Source organism: Erpetoichthys calabaricus, chromosome 1, assembly GCF_900747795.2.
Source record: "Erpetoichthys calabaricus chromosome 1, fErpCal1.3, whole genome shotgun sequence".
Taxonomy (NCBI): domain Eukaryota; kingdom Metazoa; phylum Chordata; class Cladistia; order Polypteriformes; family Polypteridae; genus Erpetoichthys; species Erpetoichthys calabaricus.
Genome location: NC_041394.2, coordinates 356,213,260 through 356,240,400, shown reverse-complemented (window position 1 = coordinate 356,240,400; position 27,141 = coordinate 356,213,260). Strand labels below are relative to the sequence as shown.

The 27,141-nt window shown below is 39.3% G+C and overlaps 2 protein-coding genes and 1 long non-coding RNA gene across 7 annotated transcripts in view; 2 read left to right on the top strand and 1 right to left on the bottom strand.

Annotated features, from left to right (window-relative positions):
• The window catches only part of LOC114665494 (zinc finger protein 239-like), a 541,579-nt gene that overhangs the window by 243,958 nt on the left and 270,480 nt on the right, over positions 1-27,141 (top strand). The window lies entirely within an intron of this gene.
• The window catches only part of LOC114665322 (zinc finger protein ZFP2-like), a 439,810-nt gene that overhangs the window by 400,372 nt on the left and 12,297 nt on the right, over positions 1-27,141 (bottom strand). For all 4 annotated transcript variants that reach the window (XM_051925314.1, XM_051925311.1, XM_051925317.1 and 1 more), the window contains exon 2: positions 17,372-17,833. In XM_051925314.1, the coding sequence (XP_051781274.1) occupies positions 17,372-17,798 (427 nt within the window). In that variant the 5' untranslated portion in view covers positions 17,799-17,833. The remainder of the gene's footprint in view (positions 1-17,371; positions 17,834-27,141) is intronic.
• Positions 171-27,141, top strand: part of LOC127527919 (uncharacterized) — an 89,097-nt gene continuing 62,126 nt past the window's right edge. The window contains exon 1 of the long non-coding RNA XR_007935097.1: positions 171-288. This is a non-coding gene — a long non-coding RNA (uncharacterized LOC127527919). The remainder of the gene's footprint in view (positions 289-27,141) is intronic.

Sequence of the window (27,141 nt, the reverse complement as noted above, 5' to 3'; positions counted from 1 at the left end):
TAGACATTGTGAGGGTGTTAGAAATAAACTTGATGCCTTAGGCTTAAAAGTGAAGTTGGAGGTAAAGAATTTACAAGTAATCACTGACTCTGACCTCAATTTGAAATCACATATTAATCAGATTGCCAGGACTGTTTTTTCCACTTCAGGAATACAGCTAAAGTTACACCTCTTATAACTTTATAACACATTGAAAAATTAGTTCACACTTTTGTTTTCAGTCAAATAGATTACCATAATATATTCTTTACAGGACTACCAAAGAAAGCCATCAATCAGTTACAGTTAGTGCAGAATGCAGCAGCAAGAATCTTAACCAGAAAAAGAAAGTCTGAGCACATTTAATCAGTTTTAGCGTCGTTACATTGGTTACTCATGTCATTTAGAATTGACTTTAAAATACTACAACAGATAGTCCCCTACTTATGAACTTTTGACATGTGACTTTCATATATATGAACAAAGTGGTCCTCAAGTCCAAAATTAGCACTTAAGGATAATTTGCATGTCTGCCGAATGGTGGCAGCAGGGTTGGGAAGATCTTTATCATAACAAAAATAACTATTTCATGTACAATACTTGTAATTTGCTAAAAGCACATTAAAAACTACCAAAAAACATTGTTTATATCTCCAAATTAAGAGCTGTCTGAAACTAAAACATTTATCAACAGATGCCAATACGTGTTGGATTTATGAACAAAATGGACTTACAAACAGACTGCTGGAATGGAACCTGTTTGTAAGTAGGAGATCAACTGTAATGGTTTACAAAGCCTTAAATAATCTCACCCAGTCCTACATTTTGGAATGTCTGTCCCCTTACACTCCCAGTCATAACCTCATATCTTCAAATTTCAAGAGCCAATCTCAAAAGAATTGGTGAGGTGGCCTTTTGCTGCTACGCACCTAAAATTTAAAATACTCTACCAATAGAAATTCACAAGGCTAATACTGTAGAACATTAAAAATAATGATAAAAACCAATATATTTTAAAATGGCTTTTTCATAGCTCAATTTAGTTGTATCCCTATTAGAATATATGGACACTGAATTATCATTTTCCTGTGGGATGTGCAGTTCCATATTAATCTGTACTATTCTCTGCTGTCTGCTCCATTTCTCCTGTGGTGACGATGAGCTCTACCACCTCCTGATCAACATACCACACTGCCTCGTGTTTACGGATTGAATGGCGGGTGTCCCAGGTGTCCACATGGCCATCATCATCAAAATCTTCATGTAAAGCATGAGGACTGATTTAGGTACAATGTTAGCTAGAATGCCTAGTGGTGGCCGGGCAGTATTTTGGCCTTGGATCCCCTGCAGATTTTCTTATCTTCGGCCTTTTTTTTTTTTTTTTGCTTTTTTTCTGTCCACTTGGCCATTCAACATTACCTTTTTTTTGTTACATAAATTTATTATTGCCTAATCTTGTTTATGTTTTATATTAACTTCCTTCTTATTTCATCTTGTAAAACAGTTTGAGCTACATTGCTTATATGAAAATGTGCTATATAAATAAATTTTGCTGTTGTATCCAAAAGGTTGTTTCTCCATGAAAACTGTTTGCCACATTCAGAACACCCATATGGCTTCAGTGTGAATTTGAATGTGCATCAGAACAGTATTTCTGTGACTGAATTGTTTACCACATTCACAACAACAACTCAGCTTCTCTCAGGTTTAATTTTTTTTTTTTTTTTTTTTTTTTTATATATTTATGATCTGAAGCACTTTGTGTCCAAGCCACTGTTTTGTGCACCTATTATGAGGCGTACATCTTTTGGTCTTAGTTCGCCCCTTATAAGCCATGCATGAGTAAGTTCTGTTTCCACATGAGGCTGTTGGAGGTGGGCAGTGTATTTACCACTTTACTTGTAGTTTCCCCAATTAGTTCTTTTTTTGTTTTCATCAGACTTTTTGAATTCTTTCTTCTGCTGCTTAGCATATTGTACTGTGTTCATCTGTGGACAAAGTGGGGGAGTTTGTCATTTTTTTCTCTCTTGTGTGAATACTTTGATGTTTCTGAAGATAGCTTCTCTGTGAAAACTTTTTGCCACATTCAGAACAGCAAAATGGCTTCTCCCCTGTGTGGATTCTTTGGTGGTTCTGAAGATGGCTTCTCCGTGAAAACTTTTTTCCACATTCAGAACAGCAAAATGGCTTCTCCCCTGTGTGAATTTTTTGGTGGCTCTGAAGATGGCTGCTCCTTGAAAACTTTCTACCACATTCAGAACAGAAATATGGCTTCTCCCCTGTGTGAATTCTTTGGTGGTTCTGAAGATGGCTTCTTTCTGAAAACTGTTTACCACATTCAGAACACTTATATGGCTTCTCCCCTGTGTGGATTCTTTGGTGGCTCTGAAGACGGCCTCTCTGTGTAAACTTTTTGCCACATTCAGAGCAGCAATACGGCCTCTCTCCTGAGTGAGTTTTAATGTGTACCTGAAAATTACTACTGTAAGAGAATAGTTTTCCACATTCTGGACAGCAATATGGTTTCTCCCCCGTGTGGATTCTCTGGTGGCTCTGAAGATGGCCTCTCTGTGTAAACTTTTTGCCACATTCAGAACAGTCATATGGCTTCTCCCGGGAGCCAGTTCTTTGCTGGCTCGGAAGTTGGCTTCTCTGTGAAAATTTTTTCCAACATTCAGAGCAGCAATATGGCTTCTCTCCTGAGTGAGTTTTAATGTGTATCTGAAATTTACTACTGTAAGAGAATTGTTTACCACATTCAGAATAGCAATATTGTTTCTCTCCTTTGCAAGTTTTAATGTGTGTCTGAAGATGACTAGTCTGAGAGAATTGTTTATCACATTCAGAACAGTAATATGGCTTCTCTTCAGTGTGAAGTCTTCGGTTGCTCTGAAAGTTACATCTTATTGAAAACTGTTTGCCACATTCAGAACAGCAGTGAAGTTTGATTCCTGTAAAAAGTTTAAAGGATAAAAAAAGTTTAGTTTTTAACCCACCGCTTTCATACTGACATTATCCTGCAACACTAAATAAATATTGGTTTAATTTATGAACAAACTTTGATAAGCATAAACATTCGTAAGACTTAAGTAGCAAGAGAATAGAGACTCAACTTGTTCATTGTTTTCATTTGTATTCAAATTACTCACCACATGAGCACAATTATAGGACCCAAGAAGTTAAAATAGTAAAATAAATAGATCACATGTGACAGGCACAATCAACAAGACTATTGTTGATTTTTTTTACTACATTGCTGAATGGCATCATCATTTTGTCATCATATTCTTAAAATATTATAACATTATATATTGTTAATCACTGCAGGAAGAAAGTAATCATCACCCATCATTACACTGGAGAGCGTCGTGTCAAATATGTGAAATGAACTTATATTAAACACAATGTGTCTTGATATTTGTAAACAAATAGTCCAAAGCCACCCGACCCAATGATTTTTTCTTTTTATTATTTGGTTTTAAAGAGGCAGAGAATAGTAAAGAAAAAAACATTTTAATATATGATGAGAACAGAGTAAAACTTAAATGGAACAAAACAAGCAGGTCACTGAAAAACCCCAAAGACCCACATGACACCTGACCTGAATCAGCAAACTGGACACTTGTTCCCAAAATGCAAAATATACTTCTGTCTTCAAACCATCTGGAGCAGGGGCTTTTTTAATTGCAAATGAATTTAAAAATCCATTTAATGTATTTAATTTCTTCAGCTAAAACAGGGACATCCAAAAAAGCAGCATCATTTTGTTAGAGTTTTGATGAATTAATACAAAAAATTAAAAAGCACATCAATCACTCCGAAGATGGGAGTTCAGCAGAGGGGAATGTTTAAGAACATGTTTAAGAACAAGCACCCCTCCTCGAACCGCCACCTTATCGTGGTGGAAGGGTTTGCGTGTCCCCGTGATCCTAGGAGCTCTGTTGTCCGTGGCTTTATGCCCCTGGTAGGGCCACCCAAGACAAACTGGTCCTAGGTGAGGAATGAGACAAAGAGTGGTTCGACAAAACCTCCTATGAAGAACAAAAAATTTGAACGGCATTTTCCCTCACCCGGACACGGGTCACCGGGGCCCCCCTCTGGAGCCAGGCCTGGAGGTCGGGCTCGAAGGCGAGCGCCTGGTGGCCAGGCCTGCACCCATGGGGCTCCGCCGGGCACAGCCCGAACAGGCACCATGGGTCCCCCTTCCCATGGGCTCACCACCTGTAGGAGGGGCCAAGGAGGTCGGGTGCTGTGTGAGTTGGGTGGTGGCCGCAGAACTGACCTCTCTGTACTATTTTTTCCTATGCTTGTCCTGGAGTACAAAGAAACACCACCATGAACCAAAACGTGGAGACTGGGAAAGATCGAAAAAAAAAAAAAATGTGGTCGCTGATTACAAGCGTAAGAAGGCATGCAAATGAATATGAATAATATGAATAATGTTGCATCCGTGCCACAATATTTTCCAAAATGTACTTTACAGGTCATAAAATGAGTTATTCCAAATATCATATATACCTGTGTCTCTGTTTTTTTTGTCAGTGCAGCTTTGACATCATGGAACATAAGGTGCATAGTAATTCAGCGTGAGCAGGAACACTCAATTAAACTGAATAAAAAAAAATCAAGTGACGGTGAGATACGAAGAAGGCAGATTCACCAGCATTTGTGTGTCGGCTTTTATTCCTCCAGATCAGAGGAATTCCTTTTCCATTGTCTCAAAACACCACTCACATCTACAGTTATTCCCAGTTTCAGATAAAAAGTAACCACATCAGATCTGGGGCGGGGGTGTGTGTGTTGTATCGTGATCGTGACTGAGAGAATAAAAGTGAAAAACAACACTAACTTTCACAAGTACTATAAATTTACATTGGCTGTTGGAGACACAAATCAAATGTATGCTTTTATTGTATAATATTAACAATAAGAGCAGCTCACTACTCAAAACGGTAAATTTGCGGGGGAGGTGGTTTCAAACTCACGGCCTCTGGATTATAAGTCAGCAGTTCTTACCACTGCACTACAAAAGCTGTTGTATTGCACTAGTACCTTTTACGAAAGTGTTTATTTGATATTTGGCCATCAGCCTTCACACATTATATAGTTCATGTCTACATCTTGTCATTTATTACTAAAACATGAACAATGTTTCTGTTTTAACGATGTATTTACATAGATTGTTGTTAACACAGATGATATTATTTACTATATACAATTCTAGGTAGCTCACTCCCAGATAATCAAGGCAGGAACTGGGAGAACTTCTTGCTCGTTCTGCGGTGGTTGGGGGGTTGGATGGGGTGGTATAGTAGGCTGCTTGTTGCTTGGGCTTATGGACACATTTACAAGACAAAAGACGCTGAGGGAGAGGTGCGAAGGGATTTAAGTTTTTTCGTAGGCTCTGGTAATTCTAGTGTTAACCAAAAGAAACGAATCTTGAAAACAGGATGTATCAGCCTTGCTCAAAGATAATAAATCAGCAACACTTGAATGCATGCAAGTAGAAGAGATCCACATTACAATCCAAGAGAAGACACAGAGATTAGACAGGAGAGAGGAAAACAAAGAACAGCAATAAAGGAGAATTGTAAATGAAATACATTACAAGATGCCAAACGAGTTAACCCAGTAGCCCCAAAAGCAGTCATGTATAATGTAGACAGTAGCTTCAGAATCCCACCCCTACACTGTATATGCAAAAAAATAAACCGAGGTCTCTCAAATAAAAACACAGGAAAAAATCAACAAGTTCTGCTTATGAGTGTGCAAACATGGAGAGAGCTCAGTAAACAATCCCATCCTAACCCCAACATTCATAATACAAGAGTCAATGTGGTGATAAAATAAAAAGCACACATCTGAAGATAAATATGACAGGCAAGCAAATATTAAACCATTGTGGGTTGAGAGTATGTGGAGCATGAAAGGCTTGTGTCCTGACCCCTCACAACCTGTAATGACTCTCTAATCACATGTGTATGTACACATATAAAATGAACACATGAAAAAAAAGGAAGAAGTAGCCATTATGAATCAATATTCTGGAAAATGTCTAAGCACTACTGGTATATCATACATAAAACAGTCAAAGCGGCCAAACACCAGTGACATGAAGGAGTCAAGGACACTGAGCGTCTGTTGAGGGTCAGTGAAATGCCGCTGCACCCCTGGGAAGGAAGTCTGAAGCTTTGCCAGACAAATCAGGAAAGCAGAAAGATCAATTTGTGGAGCCTTTTTGATCACCAGAGACGAGGTCTTGTGGGGTTGGTGTGGTGTTGACTGAATAATTGGAAGTAAAAATAGACCTTCCATCCTTCAAAAGTTACATTTGAATGTTTATGTGCATCTTTCAGAATAGTAACTCAGTCAGAACCAGACGTAGACATGTCACTTTGCCTGGTATGTATTCTATGTGCCTATATAATTTCTGGCCTGAAATTTAAAAAAAAAAAAAAAAAAGGAATGTACTTTCTGTGTCATGCTGCTTCATTTGAGTACAGACCTGAATAAAAACTGACAGGAGTTTCTGCTCTTTGTTTCTAATTATTACAATATTACTATGAAGGTCAGATAACCTCCTCTCTTCTGATGCATTCAAGGTCACACTTAGAACTCCATTTTGCTCCGATATAAAGGCTGTCAGTTGATTAACAGCGGAAACTGCTCCAGAGTTATCAGCTGCCATGCCAGCATCAATCAAACTCCTCTGGGCTTTCATCACTGGCCTTGAATGCAAAGAACCAGGGTGCGTCTTCCGATCTGAACAATTCATATGTTACACCAAAAAGCACAAAAGGTATGTTGATGCTCTGATAAGACATTTTTATGGTTCATTGTTAAATACAGTAATTGCAGGATAGTGTCATGGAGTACTCTTACAACACAGCCACTATTCAATTGAGCAACACGTGGACTCCTACATGCAAAATGTATACAGAAAATCCAATTTAAATCACTAAAGCAATACAGAAGAATGAACAAAGTGAAGAATTAATGCACTGACCCACAGGAGCACCAGTAATCTAGGAAAAAACTATAAGATAAGGAAACCCGAGATCAGAGCTATTACTCGTACAGTGGAACCTCGGTTCACGAACATCTCGGTGCACGTACAAATTGGTTTACGACCAAAAAGTACGCCAAACTTTTGCCTCGGTTCACGACCACACACTTGGTACACAAACAAGCCAGTTTCCCTTTCGGTTGGTACATGTTCAGTGTCTCCCTGTGCATTTCCTGTGCAGCGAGCAAGAGAGAGCGAGAGAGCGCAACACACACACACACACACACACACACACACACACACACACACACACACACACACACACACACAGAGGCAGCGCAAGAGAGAGAGAGCTGGACACATAAGGTAGGAAGGCAGTTAAAGAATGCACTGGGCTTGATTGTTTTCACTTCTGTTTACAGCGATCGGTTCGTAGTGTACATTGTTGCAGTGTTACTTTTCTTGGTGGTTTATTAAATTATGGATTTTTTTCAAATGTTCATTTTTTTCCCTGTGCTTAAAACTCATTAAAAAAAAAAAGTGTTTTTAGCCAGCGGTTGGTAGCGCTATAGCGCGAACTATTGCAGTGTTAGTTTTCTCTGTTGTTCAAGGTTTTCTCAGTGTTATTCAATGTTTTTACATTTAGTTTACTATTACGCTGTGCATTTTATGGTTTAATTAACTATATTTGTGCTTAAAAACTTAAAAAATATATATATTTACATACAGTTTGTATGGTCTGGAACGGATTAATTGTATTTACATATAATCCTATGGGAGAAATTGCTTTGGTTCACGACCAAATCGGTTTACGACCAGAGTTTTGGAACTAATTATGGTCGTGAACCAAGGTTCCACTGTATTAGTGTCTGCTCTGGATGAGGAGTGGCAGGTGAAACCAGGACTAGTCAGCTTTATCACACACCGGTTTCACTTATACAGCCCTTTATGATATTCATGGACGCGCACTATGCTAACTGAAATTATATTTCTTGCATTTTACTGTGTATTAAATTTAATATGAGTTCATGTATGCAAATGAGATCTTATTTAATTATTCATTCTGTGGGTTTATATTAATCAATTGCAGACTTCTGTCACCTTTTTGATTAATTTCATTCACATCAGGAGATGTTCCTGCTAAAATTACATGAAAGGCTTCATTCTTCAACTTGACCGTTCCCTTACTACTGCTATCCTCCAAAGACTGCTAGGGCTGTCATCATGACATACATCAACAAGCTCCTGTCCAGAGCTCCTTACAGTGGCCATTACTCCAGAGTTCTTGAATGTGATCAATTCAATTTCTACTGCATAGATAATAATGTGTATACTGTAAATAGTAAAACAGCAAAGATACTGAGAAGAAAATAATCAGAGGATACCAAAACTATGAGCCAAAGGGAGAACTGAAAGTCAAACTGATTTTTTGTCTAATTCAGGAGTGTAAAAAAAAAAAAAAAAAAAGATAACAAAGCAAATCATTCTTAAACGAAGAAATCAGAAAAAAAAACAATCTGTTTGAAAAAGCACAAACACAGGACTTCTTATACAATTTCAAAAACTCCACAAATGCCCAAGCCAACCTTAACACAATCGCCAATATGATGTCATATTAATCAGATGATCAAAGGAGTACTAGGTAAGAGTACTATGGACACTACTTCATAATGAAATGGAGGCACCCATAAGAAAACAAAGCAAACCATTTTTTTTATTATCTTAGATATAATTTTCCATAGTGGTTTGTTTGGGTTTGGTTGTTGTATAAAAATTCCCTTTTTGTAAGGGATCACCCAAGAGTAATTAAATGGAGCAGTCATACTTGAAATGCATCTGCAGGTTTTGGAGGAAATCTTTACTAAATACACCTTGATACTCATACTCGTTAATCAGCCTACACATAAAGCAGGTCATATGTTAGACTTAGTAATTACTAAAGGACTAAAAGTTGATATAAAGCAGGTCATTTCAGACCATTTTCTTCTACTTTTTAATATAGAAATAATGATAGAAAACACTCATGAGAAGCATATTGTTAAAAAACGCTTCTTTGACTCATCAGCAACTTTAAAACTTACAAACATTCTAACCATTCAGTCCGTTTATAGTGCCAACTATAATAGCGAGGAGAATGTAAATAGTAAGGTGGAAAGATTTAATATTAAAGTGAGGGCTGCTGTTGACATAGTTGCACCTGAAAAGACAGTTAAAAAATCTTCTAGCATTGTTATACCTTGGAAGACCCAAAGAGTGTCTGATTTAAAGAGAACATGCCGTAGAGCTGAGCGTAAATGGAGGAAGACTAAACTAACTATTGACTATGAGATATTAAAAGTTAAAATAACAGAATACAATAACACAGTCCGTCTTGAGAGGCGCTGCTATTTCTCTAAGATTATAAATAACAATGCTAGTAATCCCAGAGTCTTATTTTCGACAATTGATCATCTGTTAAACCCAGGTAACTCAAAGGAATGCCTACTAAGTACTTCCAGTAAAACCTGTGAGGCTATCGCTGTATTTTTCAATCAAAAAATTAATGATATTAGAAATAACATAGTATATCTCCCCAACACTAAGGATCCCCGAAACCCCAGTACTCCATAATAAATAAATTAGAGTCTTTCACTAGGATAGATTTACCTGATTTACATAAAATAATTTCTCAAATGAAACCATCCACCTGTGCCCTTGACCTAATACCAACAAATTTTTTCAAAGAAGTATCGGGTGTGCTTATTGATAATGTTCTTGACATAGTAAATTCGTCATTAGATACGGGGGTCTTCCCAGACTGTCTTAAGACTGCGGTAGTTAAACCCCTACTTAAGAAAAATAATCTCGACCCCTCTGCTCTTGAAAATTATAGACCCATCTCTAACCAGCCTTTCTTAAGTAAAATTCTAGAGAAGGCAGTCATTATGCAGTTAAATGAGCACCTCAATAAACATGCTATTCTTGATAAATTTCAGTCAGGTTTTAGAACAAATCACAGCACAGAAACTGCACTCGTTAAAGTAGTAAATGACTTGCGGGTAAATGCAGACAGAGGCCATTTATCTGTTCTCATCCTCTTAGATTTGAGTGCTGCATTTGACACCATTGATCATAATATTCTTAAGAATCGCCTTAGTCAATGGGTGGGCCTCTCTGGCAGTGTCTTAAACTGGTTTGAATCCTACCTGGCAGGGAGAAAATTCTTTGTTAGTTGTGGTAATTATAACTCAAAGACACATGATATTCTATATGGTGTTCCACAAGGCTCTATCCTGGGTCCGCTGCTCTTCTCAATCTAAATGCTTCCATTAGGTCAGATTATCTCGGGACATAACGTGAGCTACCACAGCTATGCTGATGACACACAGCTGTATTTATCAATAGCACCTGATGACCCCAAATCTCTTGATTCGCTAACACAATGTCTAACCTGTATCTCAGAATGGATGAATAGTAACTTTCTCAAATTAAATAAAGAAAAAACCGAAATCTTAGTGATTGGCAATAATGGATACAATGAGGCTATTAGAAATAAACTGGATGCATTAGGATTAAAAGTCAAATCGGAGGTAAAAAGCTTAGGGGTAACCGTTGATTGTAATCTGAATTTTAAATCGCATATTAATAAGATCACTAGGACAGCATTTTTTCACCTAAGGAACATAGCAAAAGTTAGACCTCTTATATCATCGAAAGATGCAGAGAAATTAGTTCATGCGTTTGTCTTTAGTCGGCTAGATTACTGTAATGCACTCCTCTCAGGACTACCCAAAAAAGACATCAATCGTTTGCAGTTAGTGCAGAATGCAGCTGCTAGAATCCTTACCAGGAAAAGAAAATCCGAACACATTTCTCCAGTTTTGATGTCACTACACTGGTTACCTGTGTCATTCAGAATTGACTTTAAAATTCTGCTTATGGTTTATAAAGCTTTAAATAATCTCGCCCCGTCTTATATATCGGAATGTCTGACACCTTATATTTCAAATCGCAACCTCAGATCCTCAACTGAGTGTCTCCTTAGAATTCCAAGAGCAAAACTTAAAAGAAGTGGTGAGGCGGCCTTCTGCTGTTATGCACCTAAAATCTGGAATAGCCTGCCAGTAGGAATTCGCCAGGCTAATACAGTGGAGCACTTTAAAAAACTACTGAAAACACATTACTTTAACATGGCCTTCTCATAACTTCACTGTAATTTAATCCTGACACTCTGTATATCCAATTCATTATAATAACTATTCATTCAAAATTTGTACTAACCCCTACTCTCTCTTCTGTTTCCTTTTCCAGTGTCCTATTGGTGGTGGCTTGTGCCACCACCATCTACCCAAAGCACCATGATGTTCCAACAATGATGGATGGATTAAAAGCCAGAAGTCTGTATAACCATCAGCATCAAGTGACTCCGTGAGAACCCTAACTACAAAGAGGACTATTTCATTTATGTTAGGTAGAATGCCCAAAGGGGACTGGGCGGTCTCGTGGCCTGGAACCCCTACAGATTTTATTTTTTTCTCCAGCCTTCTGGAGTTTTTTTTTGTTTTTTCTGTCCACCCTGGCCATCGGACCTTACTCCTTTTTATGTTAACTAAGGTTGTCTTATTTTAATTTCTTATTTGTCTTTTATTCTTCTTTTCTTCATTATGTAAAGCACTTTGAGCTGCTTTTTGTATGAAAATGTGCTATATAAATAAATGTTGTTGTTGTTGTTGTTGTTGATACTCATGACAATCAATAAATAACATTAACATTCTAACACACCAAGACTTCTCAAGTACGTATGTAAAAAAGTCCTATGAAAATCTAAACTCCACCTTTCAATGTCTTTCTCTTTCCATCAGCTAAAATACAGCGATAGCTGAGCAACCTGAACATTTACCATTAAATTATAAACAAGTCAAAGCCAGAGAAATTAAAACTTAAACAATACTAAAATAAAGCACAAAAAGGCCTGCTACAAGAGAAAGGAAGATGAAGCAAAAAACAAAGAGAAGCGCTAAGGCAACAACAAAGTCTTTAATTTTCTCTCAGGTGACTGCAGCTCTATTAGAACAATCTGGATAAGAACAGGCCATTCAGACCAGCACAGCTCACCATTTCTATCCATTTAAAATAACATCAAGTCGAGTTTTGAAAGCCCATAAACTCCTTCTGTCTACCATACTACTTGGTAGCTTATTCTATTTTCTGTTGTTCTCTGTGAAAAGAACAACATCTTTATGTTTGTGCAAAATTTACCCATAAATGGTTGCCAACTGTGTCCCTGTTTTCTTGTACACATTACAATGCAAACAGGCCAGACACATGACTGTTGGCTAAAGATGCACAGAGATGGACACTCGGTTGGATTAAGCAGCTCCTAGAAGGTGTTTCTTAAAATATTCAATAGAATTTAAATTGCTTTACAGATGTAAGAAAAAGTCTGTGAACCCTTTGGAATCTCCTGAATTTCTGCCCAAACTCCTCCTGAGAACGTGGTCTGATTTTCAACTACACAACAATCTCAGACAAACAAAATCAACCGGAATTCATAACACACAAACAACTGGACGGTCGATGCTGAACACGTTGTTTAAACCTTTACAGTCCCGTCTAGTCAGGTGGTCAACCAATGAGAGGAGACTGGTGGTGTGGCTTAGAGGCACTCAGACAAATAAAAGGGAAGAAATGTGGGTGCTGGCAAAGCTGTCTCTTCACCAGAAAGATCTGCTCAGGAACATACAGTATCTCAGCCAAGCTTCACTCCATTATGCCTGCTGTGCTGGAAGCCATTAACTGACTGCTGATGCACTACATCTCGATGTCGTACAGTGTGGGTGTACACACATTACACATTACATGTTTTTCCCAACACAAAAAGGCAATCTGCAGCTGTGTCCAGCTCTCCTAACACAACTGGAACACTTTACTGCACTCATATTACAAAAAGGGAGCCAAGCAAGATTGAAGCTACTTTTGTTAACCATAACCAGTGACATTCCATCAATACACAAGTCATCCAAGATGTGCCTGACAAATGTCACGTCTCCATAGCCACACTCAAACCACGAGTAATTTATTTTGAGACAAAGTATCTTTGACAGACGTGATGTTGCTTTACATGGTGAAGTAAGTGTTGGTGAAGTAACCTGCTGAACTGTCGGTGTTTCATATGACCAGAACTATTCATTATAACAGCAATCATGTCATTACACGTGCCATGTGACAGTGGCTTCCTGCTCAGACAGTTTTGCCTCACAAGCTTCCTGAACCCCAGAGCACAGAGGAGAGGCACTGTAACTACATGTGTGATCTTTCACTCTCAGATGCAGAGCAAAGCCAGATATTCTTGAATGCAGGTGATGAGATCTCAAAGCGTGAGGGGGAAGAGGCTAATCTACCAGCCAATGAAGTTCTGCAGCATCATGACTGCATACAGAGGTGACAGATTAGCAGGCTCCATATTTGAATGTTTTCAGGGTGGCAATTAAAGGAGTGTTCACAAATACATATTTAAAAAGTGACTACGACTTACAAAAAGTAAATTTTGTAGTAATGTGCATACATCCGGTTTATAAATCTGATTTTTTTCTGGGCGTACACATTTTCCTGTTTTGGTTATGTTTTGGGTGCACATATTTTCACACTCAATTCCATGCAAAGTTTTATAAAGGTCACCCCTGGTCTGGTGTGTGGGTCATTTGAATGCCTGAATCCCCATGTCACCATGTGTGTGTCCTCATTTCACAGTGGTTTGGAGGTAAAAGATCACTGGACACCATTGATGTAAACTCATGGTAGAATCACAGTTTAGGGCATTTTTGCTTCTGCAGGACCAGGGGCCTCATGTATAATGCTGTGCGTAGAACTCACACTATAACATGGCGTAAGCACACAAGCGGGAATGTGTGTATGCACAGAAACATCCAGATGTAAAAATCTGCGCGTATGCAAACTTCCACATTCTTCCGCTACATAAACCCTGGTCAGCATGAAAAGTAACGCACGTGCACGCGCCTGCTGTCCCGCCCCGACTCCTCCCAGAGTTACGCCTCTTTGAATATGAAAATCAATATAAATAGCCCTTAAGCTCAGTGTTCTGTGAAAAGACAATGGGAAAAGCACGGGGGAAAATAGAAGAATTTCAGCGAATACCAAGTGGAGGCAAAGAAAAACATACTATTTATTGGTCTAAACAGTGGTATAAACAACAAAAGGAAGTTGATTGAGTGACAGAGTGTCAGAAAAACTCGAAAGCTTAAGTTCACAAAGTCGCACAGTGCCCGAAATAAAAAAGAAGTTGTCACATATCAAAGTCGCCGTGAAAAGGCGAGTCGTAGTCCACCGTCTGAGTGTCATATGAAAGCTTATTAGGGAACAGACAAAAAAAAATAGGCACACAGTTGGAAAAAAGCACAAAATGCAACTTTTATCTCGAAATTTCCACTTTAATCACATAGTTTATTTTGTCATTAAAGTAGAACATCATAAACTTCATCTTAAAATTGTTTAATTTACTAGTTTCTCAAATCCCATCATAACTAAAGTAGCACGTTAAATACTTTGTTTTGTATTTGCTCTTCTATGCGCTCTATGTGTGTGAATCACTAACTGCTTCCGGGCTTTCTCTTCCTCCGACCGGACACAGAATCCATTACATTCGTGATATTACAGCTCTCTGAATAATTAAGATACTGAGATGTATACTTGATATCATTTTCATGATGATAGGAGTTAAATCATGTTATTAAACATGGGAACACGGTGGCGCAGTGATTGTTCCTGTCTCACGTAAGATGCTTGCTGTGCCATGCGCGACGTTTGATGAAATACTTTATTGTACTAGTACTGTCTCTTTCAAACGTACTAACCTCCAATTCCAGTCCTTACTTTTCTTTCTCCAAATACCCAATCGCCACACAATCAGCTCCGTAATAGACGTTAAGCCATCCGTAAGCTTAGAACGCCAATTCTTCAAAACTTTTAAGGAACATTGAAATATCTTTGTAGTACGTGTTTAATTATTCTATCCATCTATCCTTCCAGTGTCACGCCAGCACAAGCAAGAATACAGCACGAGGCAGGAACAATCCGTGAACGGAGCACAAGCTCCTAGCTAGCACTGTGACACCATGTCCTGGCATGTTTAATTATTAACAATATAGATTATTTAAATGAAGTTAAAGTCTTATCTGTATAATATAATAAACATATTTTGCTGCATTTCATCTTAAAAATGATATCGTCATCATATGAAAATAAGCGCTTTATAAAGTGGCTCAGGTTGTGAAATATTATAACTGTAGCGCAAGTTTACAGTGAGGTGATTGTACTAATAAGTACAAACAGTTCTACAAAGAGCACTTGATTGAGTGCGTTTACAGTTCTTGGGATGAAGCTGTTTCTGAACCGTGAGGTTCATACAGGAAAGGCTTTGAAACTTTTGCCGTGTGAAAGCAGTTCAATAGACAACATGGCTGAGGCAGCGTGTGCTTGATTCTGTATACCGATAATTCACTTTCTCAGCTTCTGTAGATCCTTGATTCCCAACTCAGATGCAGTGATATAAATACTCTGAGTGGTGCAGTGAGAGTAATATGGAAAAAGATGATCCGCTGTGACAACCCCTAACGGGAGCAGCTGAAAGAAGAAAAAGAAGGTGTGGTGAGAGTAACAACGCTAAAGCATCTATTGTATTTAGAATAGTTTGACCATTCTGTGGACCATTATACTGTTACTGGTTAATTACAATCAGATGCATTAAACTAATAAACAATATGCGGTTAATTTCAGTGCATTTATAAAGCCACGTCAGGGATGTGGATCTGAAAAAGAAAGGATAACCACTGTGGTGGATTGCCGGCATTTTACTCCGGCCCTCACCCCCAGGCCGCCAGGAGGAGCTCTCCCGACAGCATGATCGTGCCCCGAGTTCCAGCAGGGCCTCATGGACTATGTAGTTTTTATACACAGTCCTGCTGGATACCTTGGGGGCCACCAGGAGTCGCTGTAGGGGGGCTTGTGGACTCTTATGCGCCCTATAACCCGGGAGTACGTCACGGTCACGTGACAGGAATAAACGACGTGCTCCCGGGTTGAAGAAAAGGACTGTTTACCCTGACCCGGAAGGGAAAAGGAACTGTGGACTGATTGGGCAGGAACACCTCCGGGTCAGGGTGTATAAAAGGATTGTGGGAAAGCCCAGACATTGATTGAGCTGAGCTGGGAGGTAGGGTGGTGAAGTGTCTGGGCGAGGAGGACTGGTTTGTATTGAAAGCTTATTGTAGTATATGAGTGTGGAGTGGAGGGTGCTTTGTGCACAGTACAAGAAAATAAAAGAGTCTTGGAATTTTATCCAGTGTCTGGAGTGGTACCTGAGGGTGTTAGGGGTGGCTCCATGCCTCTACTGCTACACCACACAGGAACAGTAGCACTGCTTTGACGCTGGGTGCCGCCAGTCTGCAAAACCGAGCGGAGAACATGCGTACGCCACGGTATGAGGTACCGTGGAAATGTGCATGGCTTTATGCCAAGTTTAGGTTTTATACATCGCGATTTGAACGCAAAAACGTTCTTACGCAAGATTTTTGTGTGTACGCACTGTTTATACATGAGGCCCCAGGACAGGATGCCATCATCAATGTAGCACTGAATTAAAAATTGTTACAAAGAAATCTGATAGGAGATGTTATGACAGTGAAAGCTTGAGAGAAGTTAGGTAATAAAAAAGACAATCAGCTGAAAAAAAAAGAAGAAATCTACAAGAGAAAGGCTTAAACAGAAGAAAGCTGGTATTCTGGACCAGCCAATCAGAATGAAGAGCTTAAGATTCATTGGCTTTACCTGAAATCAACTGATCATTGAAGGGATCCCTGAGATAACAAGGAACAGAAAACTTTGGAAACGATGAACAGACAAGAAATTGAACCCTGAGTAGCAGCTGCAGGAAACGTTTGGTGGAGGTCACTGCAGTTAAAGGAGGATCAGAAAGTTTCTAAACACAGGGGGTCACAAACTGGACTTTTCCCATGTTTAAACAATGTATTCAGGAATGACAAGGATCTCATTGTTTGTTATTAGTTTAAGACGACTGTGTTTGCCTGTTCTGGGGACTAATTGAAGATCAGACCACAGAATTAGGAGGAAATATTGTAGAAATAAAAGAAATTCCAAAGGGTTCACAAACTTTTTTTTTTTTAACCTAAGACAGGCTTAGAGTGTTTTAATAATGTCACAAACAATAATGGAAGAAGTGTAGATTCCTAAACCCTGTAAAACGTAGTGAAATTGTTGTGTTTAATATAGTATGAACGTTTATCTAAGTTTCTTTAAAAAAAACACAAGACAACACTTTCAGGCCCATAACCCTGACCCTAAAACGTACACAGATTGTTATTTTTAACTTACTTGTTTTAGATGACGTCTTAGGTGGTGGCTGACCTTCCTTAGTTCTAGGAGATGAAATTTCTTCAGTCATCTTTCTGTCAGACTGTAATGATTCATATTTTACATTGATAGAAGACTCCGGAGATGAAGAGTGTCTGCTATGAGAAGAGACTAACCCGGTCACAGCTCCATCTTGATGTCCATAATGAAGGTCGTCTTCCTCGAAACTCTCCATATTCCCACAGTTGTGCATCTCAGTGCTGACACATTTCTCTTCATTTTCCTCCTTAAAACTCACTGACCCCAGTTCACTGTCCTCTTCCTTAATGTCCAGACTCTCCTGTTTGGGGTGGACACTCTCCCACTCACAGTCCTCCTCCTTAACATTTGTGGTCCACTCCTCCATGATATTCAGGTCAGTCTCACACATCTCCTCTTTCACATCCATTTAAACGTTACAGTAAATGGGAGATTTTTCTCTCTCTGTGGAAAAAAACAGGAATCAATTCCATTAAAACGCCATCATTCAGATCTAATGATATTTGATTTTTATAACATCCTGTTAGTTAAAGCTGATGTCAAGTCAGAAAGTTCATAGCAATCAGACAGTAACTCACCACTTTTCATGTCACATTAGCTGTAAAATGAGTTTGGGAATGAAAGGAGGGTCCATCAGGGTAGAAAAAGAAGGAGGCCATCTTGCACATTTGTGTGTCAACAGTATTCACTACTTTGATTGAACATTCAATACTGTTAGGGTCCCAGAATTGTGTTATCAGTTAATGTCAAGGAAGGTCAAGTTAGGCTTCAGGATTATGTTAATAAACAGAGGCATATGAAGGAGGAGCTTAAAATCACTGGTCAACTTGTCTAATGTGAAACTGCCCAAACCTTGCAAAATCCAAAACCATTATTTAAGTCACAGCCTTCATTTAGATAATCTTATCGGGATGGAGGCAGTTGGCAGTGTATCCCTGTAAAGATGGCTGCCTAATGTGAGGCACCCAATGTCTGACTTCAACTAGCCTGTGACTCACTAAGATAAATTTAAACAGGTTTGATTTTGTTTTAGTCTTAGGTGCAGACTGTGTGTGCAGGAGAGCTGACAACCAGTGAATGTTTCCCTGAAGTAGAAGGCATAGAGTTAAGTGAAGAGGAATAAAATCTGCAGGTTTTGAACCTAACAAAAATAAGAGATGTTCCTCTTTCTGTTGTTTCGTGTTTCAGATAGCAAAACAAAAGGGTAAAAAAAAAATAAAATAAAATGCGAAGATTGCTTTTGAAGAGCTACAGCTGTTAACCCTTTGTACACCACAGACGCCATCAGCAGCATGCTATTGGCTGTTAGAAACAGGGCTGAGCACAACTCTGCTGAATGGTCGACACACAATTGCTAAATGTGACAATTGTTTGAATTAACGTGGTCAGGTGATGAGATCGGTGACTGTGGTTGGCAAATCTGACATGCTCCAGGACAAAAATGTTCTTCAAAACAACTTTGTCATTATCAACAACTTTGAAACAAGTTTCAAGTTTATTAGCTTCATCTTGTTTAATACACTCTGCACACATCTCCAGTATTTTAGTACTTAACACAGTAATAAACTCCTATTAAACAGCAGCACCTCCCAGTATTGTGAGACTGGCATGGTGGAGGCCTTGTGTACCTCAGTCTTTCTTAACGCTCCATTTGTGCTTCTGACGGACCAGTTAGCTATGGGTAACTCTAAAAATATGTGTGTGTGTGTTATTGGGGGGGAGGGGGGCAGAGTAAAAGTGGCTCATTATTGACCTTCATGAATATTCTAATTAAATGAAAGTGGGTCTTGGCCAGAAGAGGAATGCCAGTCCTGACAGTGATGTTCACCTAAGAGTGGCACATGGGGTGACCCACACAGCCTGGTTGGGTCTGTATGATAAAGTCACAAATATAAGTAGACAAATGGACCTTAACTTCCACCTCACCACTGTGGTCCAGTGCAAAGCAAACACAAATAGAAGTTATTGGGGTATAGGAAGAAAACCAGAGTTCCTGTACAAGGCAGGAGCCAGCTATAGACCACCATAGGGTACACTCACATTCAAGTCCACAACCACACCAAGACAAGTTAGATTTGCCAGGCCTCTAAACCTGAGCATCTTTAGAGAAGTGGAGAAAATAAGAATAAAAGAGCAGACATGGAAACTGCATAGAGACTTAAAAACTGGCTGAGATTTAAATTCATTCTTACAGAACTGTAAGGCAGTAACACAAACCACAAATCTCTATTAACTTCTCTAACACTCACTAACAGACATTACTGAAACATGGGAGTTTGTCATATTTGGTACAGGTTAAATGGAAAAAAAGACACACATTTAAGTGTCCATTCAAGCAATGCAAGTAAATGTCTGCTGTCTGCATTGGGTTAAGCAGGTTTGTGGCCGTGCATGTAAATACAGATACAGATTGCCAACCTTTACCAGTTAACAACATATAATTTAAAGTCTTAAAGGCGAATTACTTCATAGCAGCACTGCCGTTTTTTCTCTAACTATATCTTAGTATTTGTTCTCAGATCGTATTCTCTAAGACTATTCCACACGGTCATGGACTCCAGTTTGTTTTTCACTTTTACTAATCTGACGCTTCACAATTCTTTTAATGGCCGGCCGGTCACCACCTCCGTGACTGTCTTTGAACTGGACACCGTGGAGGGACAAAAGAGAAACAAAGGCAGAAATCAAATAATGTACAGCGCCGTATTTGAGCCACAGAGGAAAAAATTAAGGACGCAGTGAAAAGGTGTATTTTGTGATTAAAGTCGAAATTTCGGCCTTAATCTACAAAAGTTTACTCTAACCTCGTAGTTTACTTTATCATTAAAGCAGACCGTTGTAGACGTCATCCCAGTTTTTAATCACTATAAGCTTCTGGGACTTCCTCCTGACCTGACAGCAAGCAGCAATAGATCACCGCACAGAACACATTAAATGTATGATATTCCAACTCTCTGCAAATTTAGAATCTTTAGATTTATACTCAATATCACTTTCATGATTAAATGCATTTACGTTACATTTTACAGATAAATCGTTAATTTTGTATAAATAATGAATACTGTTAATAATTACACACAAGGGGGTGACACGGTGTTGGAGCGGTGGTGCTGCTGTCTCACAGGGAGTCATGTCGCTGGTGTTCCCTGCCTGGAGTTTTCATGTTTTCCTGCTGGGTTTCCACAGTGGGCTCCGGTTTCCTTCAAAAGATATGCAGAGTTGGTGACACTAAAATGACGCAAGTGCTTGTATTCACCTTGTGATGAGCTGATGCCATGTCTAGGGATTGTTCCAAGCAATTCACAACACAGCAAAGCCGAACCTGTTTCCACTGTGATAATATCTCGCACTGCCACCTGGTGGATTCCTCCAGATTTATGTAAAGTACACGCGCAAGTATAAACAGTAGTGATGGGCGGAGTGAAGCCTCACGAAGCATCAACATGTTTGAAGCAATTGTGTCGGAAATCGTATCGAAGCTTCAAAGCATTTCACACTCACTTCTCTAGGGACACCTCCTGGCCATTTTCATTAACGTTACACAAACTTATAATCCATTTCAATGACGTCTGTCACAACTGTTATTGCATTTATTTTTTCGCAGCTACAGACTGACAACGAAGAGAAGGGTTCGTCAGCAGCTTCTAGTGTCTGATATCTAAAAAATATAAATATAACTAACGCCGACAGGCAGAATGCACTATACGATAGCAAAAGTTAAACAAAATAAGACGCCTCACTCATGGATTCCCGGCTCTTTCAATTAGTATTTACTTTTGTACTGTATCATTATAATCATTAGTAGTATTATAATTAACCCTCATCTTTTCTTGAGATCACATTTAATAGCCTTAAATGTTTTCTTTGGTCTGACTTAATTAAAACGGAGTAGACATAAAATAAAGGTTTATCACTGTACTTTGCCATGATATAGGTAAGCACATTTGAGAAAGAAAAGGTGAAATCCTTAAATCACAGATGTTAGTATTCGGTCAAGTATTGACATATTTCATTTATTAATACTTTACGATATCTTGTGGAGCACAAAAGTAACGGGTTCGCTACGAAGAAAAGACGCCGTCAGTGGCTCAACTAACTAAGGTGGTTGCTTTTCAAATTCTGAGCATAGTGCAAACCCGAGTTCGATCCGAATTAAAGACTCATCACAATTAATAATAACTAGCAAAATACCCGCGCTTCGCAGCGGAGAAGTACTGTGTTAAAGAGGTTATGAAAAAGAAAAGGAAACACTTTAAAAATAACGTAACATGATTGTCAATGTAATTGTGTTGTCATTGTTATGAGTGTTGCTGTCATATATATATGACATATACATACACACACACACACAAACATATATATACATATACACATATATATATACACTAGCAAAAATACCCGCGCTTCGCAGTGGTGAAATACTGCCTGAATATTTTAATTAAGAAAAAAGTAAACATTTTTAAACTGAGGGAAAATATACAAATAATTATTTGTTAAGGATCTCTTTGTATACGACGTTGTCAGTTCGTCCCTCCAGTTGTAATATGACCAAGCTGTGTGCTGAGCTTACTCTTGAGCATGCAACATACAGTTGGCCATGTGAAAAAGCAATCCTGCCTCAAATCAATGCCAACCTTTTGTAGTGTTTGTCCTTGAGACTTATTAATTGTCATTGCGAAGCAGAGCCTTACTGGAAATTGAATGCGTTTGAATTGAAATGGGAGATTAGATGGTATAACGGGGATGCGAGGAATAAAAACTGTGTCACCCGAGGCACTGCCAGTAAAAATAGTTGCTTCAATCAGGTTGTTTTGTAGAGATGTGACCTGAAGTCTCGTGCAGTTACAAAGTTTTGGTGGCTGTAAGTTTCTCAGTAACATTATTGGTGCCCCAACCTTCAAAATGAGATTATGCTCAGGAGTGCCTGGAGGATTTAGAGTGTTGAGAAACTCTATTGGATAATGTACCGCGTCTTCTACTTCTACAACTGAATCAACAGATTGATATGTTTTTGGTTGTGAAGGTAGTTCTTGTAGTAAAATGTGGTTTATAGTCGTAGTCATGTTATTTTTTGGTGTCAGGATAGCTCTCTCTCTTAACCATGACACGTTATTTTGGTGGAGATTTCATAGATCGGGATAAACATTTTGAAGAAGGCTTTGTAAGGTATTCACGATGAGACAGAGATTTGTAGGAATATTTATTTTACGATTTTCTTGTATGAAGGTGCCATCACCTATAATCATCAGAAGAGCAGAGAACTCCTCGGCTTTTTTGTCGCCTTTCAAATGAACTCTCATGTTTATTTTTAAAGTAACAACATTGATTTGTGGCCATAAGTATGAAGATTTCAGAGATGCTTTAACTTCATCAGCGCGTGTTCCTCTGGGCACGACTGGTAGGGTTTGGCGGAAGTCTCCAGCCAGTAACACTGTCAAGCCTCCCATAAGTTTGTTGGTGTTTCGGATGTCTTGGAGGGTCCTGTCTAAAGCCTCAGTACCTGCTCTGTGTGCCATAGTGCATTCATCCCAGACAATAAGCTGACAATGTCGCAGCACTTCAGCCATGTTGCTTTGCTTTGATATGTTACACATGGGGGATTCAGTATGGTTGAGGTTCAGAGGCAGCTTGAAAGCTGAATGAGCAGTTCTGCCACCCTCTAGAAGAGTTGCAGCAATGCCAGAAGAAGCCACAGCTATGGCAATGTTACGTTTTGCTCGGATTTTTGCAAGGAGAAGGTTTATTAGGAATGTCTTACCAGTTCCTCCTGGAGCATCAAGGAAAAACACTGTGCCAGTGGCTGACGCAACGCTGCTCATGATTTGGTCATAAACTGACTTTTGGTCACTATTTAGCAAACGCTCGTTATTTGTGACTATATTGGCCAATTGCGAGGTGTTGTAAGATGTCTCTTTCAAGTACTCGGGATTTGACGTAAGTTGTACCAGTTGTGTTAAAGGTGAAGGCAAACCGTAATGATGAAGAGATTGACCTCCAATACCAATTACGTAGTTTTGAAGCAACTGTAGACAGTTGTTATAGATCAAATTTAACCACTGGTGGACTTCTGTTCGTATATGATCTTTTTCAGTCTGTCTCCTAATATCATCTGCTATGTTGTCTTTATGTTTTTCCCATAGGTTTAAGGGGTTTTCCATTTGGCAGAACACCAACATGACAGCAAACAGTTCACGGATCTTTTGAGGTGAGCGAGACAGAGCAGCTTCCTGTAGAGTCTCGTCCCAGTTGATATCGTCATGTAATAAACCGAGTGCCCTGCAGGCTGACTTATAGGTCGGATGTAGGACACCATCAACTGTTCTGAGAGATTTGAAAGATGTGGGACCTGTGATTTTGTTGAGCAGCAGTCGAAGATGGTAGCATTCAGAGTTATTCGGGTGTACAGTGTAGACCCGTCCCAGTACATTATCCTTTTTCACTCCCGAATGTCCTGATACAGGGTTGCCTTGTTTTCTTCGACGAAACATGTTGTTTGCCCACACATAATATGATGGAATTTCATTATAATGAAGTTGTTTTGCAAAATCATCGTGTTTACAAAGGTCAAAGAATGCTAAAAGGGTGGTTTGTGGTGGATTGTGTACTTTATCGGCAACGTTGCCTTCTGTGAAATAAATTCTTTGTCCGTTCTCAAGATGCACAGCAAGATGAACGACCGGAGGGTAACGTTCGTGAATGGGAAAACAGAAAATGCGCCAGGCTGCTTCAGAGCTACTAATGTAACGACCAGCTTCATATCGAGATACTTCGTCATTTTCATTTTGTATTGTAAATACTGCCTGGTCACTTCCCTTGTTAACATACTTGCAGATGTATTTGATTGATTTTACTGAAGTGCAAAATTCGACATTGATGTGAGCATTGAAGAAGCGGGACAGCACAGGACTATAAGGGACCACCCATCTGTTGTCGATATCTACTCCTTTGATGTTAATTGTGTGACCTCCATCAGCAGGTGCACGCCGGCGGTACTGAGGGTAACCATCTTCTCCGGTCTGAGTTTCTGAGATGAACGGACGCGGGTACTTCTTAGTGCATATTCTGTTGATCATGCAGGGTGAGTTGATATTATGAGGTCCACATGGGCCGTGAATCATGGTGGATTTTACTATTTTGTGTAGGGCAGGGTCAGTCTGTGGATCAGGAATTTTCGCACGGATGACTTGATCGATGAGAGCTGGTTTAATCCTATCTTTTAACCACAATAGAATGTGTGCATGGGGAATACCTCGCTTTTGCCACTCTATGGTGTACATGTAGCAATTTGTACAGCCAAAAATGTTACTCTTCGTGAGCAAGTCTATGATTTTGCGAATCTTGAGATGAAATACACGACTGATAAGGTCGTGGCGATCGTGAGGTTTTTGATGTGGAAGGAGAATTTCAGTGATCTCAGGCCATTTAGGATTGCAAGTAAATGTGATGAATAAGTCAGGGCGGCCATAATGACGTACGTATGTCATTGCGTCTTGTGTACGCTCGTGCATATAGCGAGGTCCTCCAGTGAAGGAAGATGGTAATATCACAGCTTGACCAAGTTCTATTAAATCAGTGTCTTTTTTGTCAATAGCATCTTTTAAGTGAACGCAATTTTCAGCTCGTAGTTTTTTCTGATTTAGTCTGATATAATTTAGTCGTTCGGATTCAATTTTTGCATACATATCAACTAAAAACTGATTTAATAAAGTTCGGAAGAAAAGGATAGTATTATCATGATGTTGTCTGATCATAAGGCGGTATGAATAGAAGTTTGCTGCAGAGACGGTTTTGTTCATAGGTAACTTACTGGTAGCATGAACTTGAGGTATAGACACAGAATAGCCGTCTTCACCATAGCAGAACATGAGAGGATATGATAGGATAGGATCTGTGGGTTTCCTTAATGCGTTGCAGTTTATTGTCTCTGGTTTTCAAGACAATATCTCTACTGTTGAACGTTTGCCCAACGATGACAACACCAACTTGATGAACTGTGGGTTTATTAAATCTGCCTTTGTGTGCATGTAATGGTTTTTTGTCTGCGTGAATGACAACTTTGAACTGTTTGTCATCATCTGAAATACTGTCCATTGTGGAGTGGAAGTCCTGGATGTAAGTGTTACAGTCATGGAGCATTTTTTGTAATTGCTTGACCAGGAATATGTTAAGTCCAGAAAAATTAGCGCAGCGGATTTGTGCTTCCTTTTCATCATCCCCGACAAAATAAATTTGCAAAAATTTGTGTTCCTCACTCGGCATAGGTAAAAGACTGCCAATCAAGTGATACACTTGTCCCTGAACTTTAAATGAAGGCATAAAATTTCTCTCAACGATTTGTTTAGCACCAAATGACGTCATTTGAAATGCGCTGTTGTACTTTCAAATATTGTTCAAGAAATGCTCACTTTGAGGATGTTCGCCATTTAGCAGGCTCTCAAGAAGGTCAGGAAGCTTACGTAAAGGAGTGAGAGAGACTTTACCACCGTTACAGCACAAACCAGGAGACTCGCATTTCCACTTCTGAGCTTGACAATAGTCACAGTGAACATCAATGGATCCAATGTGTACTGTTTTGTCAGACTTATAATGAATGTTTGGGTCATACGCAAATCCACAATTGGCTTTTTTGAGCCAAACCTGTTGTTTTCGTATGAGCCGCTTTTCATTATTGGGATCGTATCTAGAAACAGAAGCTCTATTAACTTGTGGATTTGCCTCCGTGTATTTAGCGACAGCGTCTCTATGAACTTGTGGATTTGCTTGCGAGTATTTAGCCACAGCGTCCCTATGAAGTTGTGGATGTGCCTGCGAGTATTTAGCCACAGCGTCCCTATTAACTTGTGGATGTGCCTGCGAGTATTTAGCCACAGCGTCCCTATTAACTTGTGGATGTGCCTGCGAGTATTTAGCCACAGCGTCCCTATTAACTTGTGGATGTGCCTGCGAGTATTTAGCCACAGCGTCCCTATGAACTTGTGGATGTGCTTGCGAGTATTTAGCCACAGCGTCCCTATGAACTTGTGGATTTGCTTGAGTATTTAGCCACAGCGTCCCTATGAACTTGTGGATTTGCTTGCGAGTATTTAGCCACAGCATCCCTATGAACTTGTGGATTTGCTTCTGAGTATTTAGCCACAGCGTGTTTATTAAGTTGTGGATTTTTGTGCGAGTATTTGGCGGCAGCTGCACGAAGTTGCTTCCGTCTAGCTGCATCAGAAAATCTACCACGACGTCTGATACGCCTCCTTTTTACTGTGTTCTCACAGCTTGGATTGCTGCTGTCATAATCGGCTCAAGCTGGATTTGTGTTGAACTGACATTCGGTATGTGTCAATCGATATAAGCATACAACTGGCTTCATCAATAACTTCGCATCCATGTTTTGAGAGTTGAAATATTCATAAACATCAAAGTATCCACTACTCAAATCGTCACCTGTGAATCTAAGATGTTTAAGAGGCATTGACGGTTCTCCAAAGGTGTAAAATATTTGGCCATTTCGGTATACTTGAAAGCGACAACCAAACAATTCAGCGGCAGCCATCAACTCACATGCAGAACCATAGGTGAAGGGCTTAAGCATTTCAGTCTTATAGTGCTCCTGTGTAGTATAATTATCTCCTGTACCATCATCAGTCCACACTTTGAACCTGTCCCAGTCATTTAATACATAAGACACAATGTCCCTGCGGATATCAAAAGTGAGCCTGATATGTCCGTGCAATATGTAACACAGAGAATGGAAAAGGCAG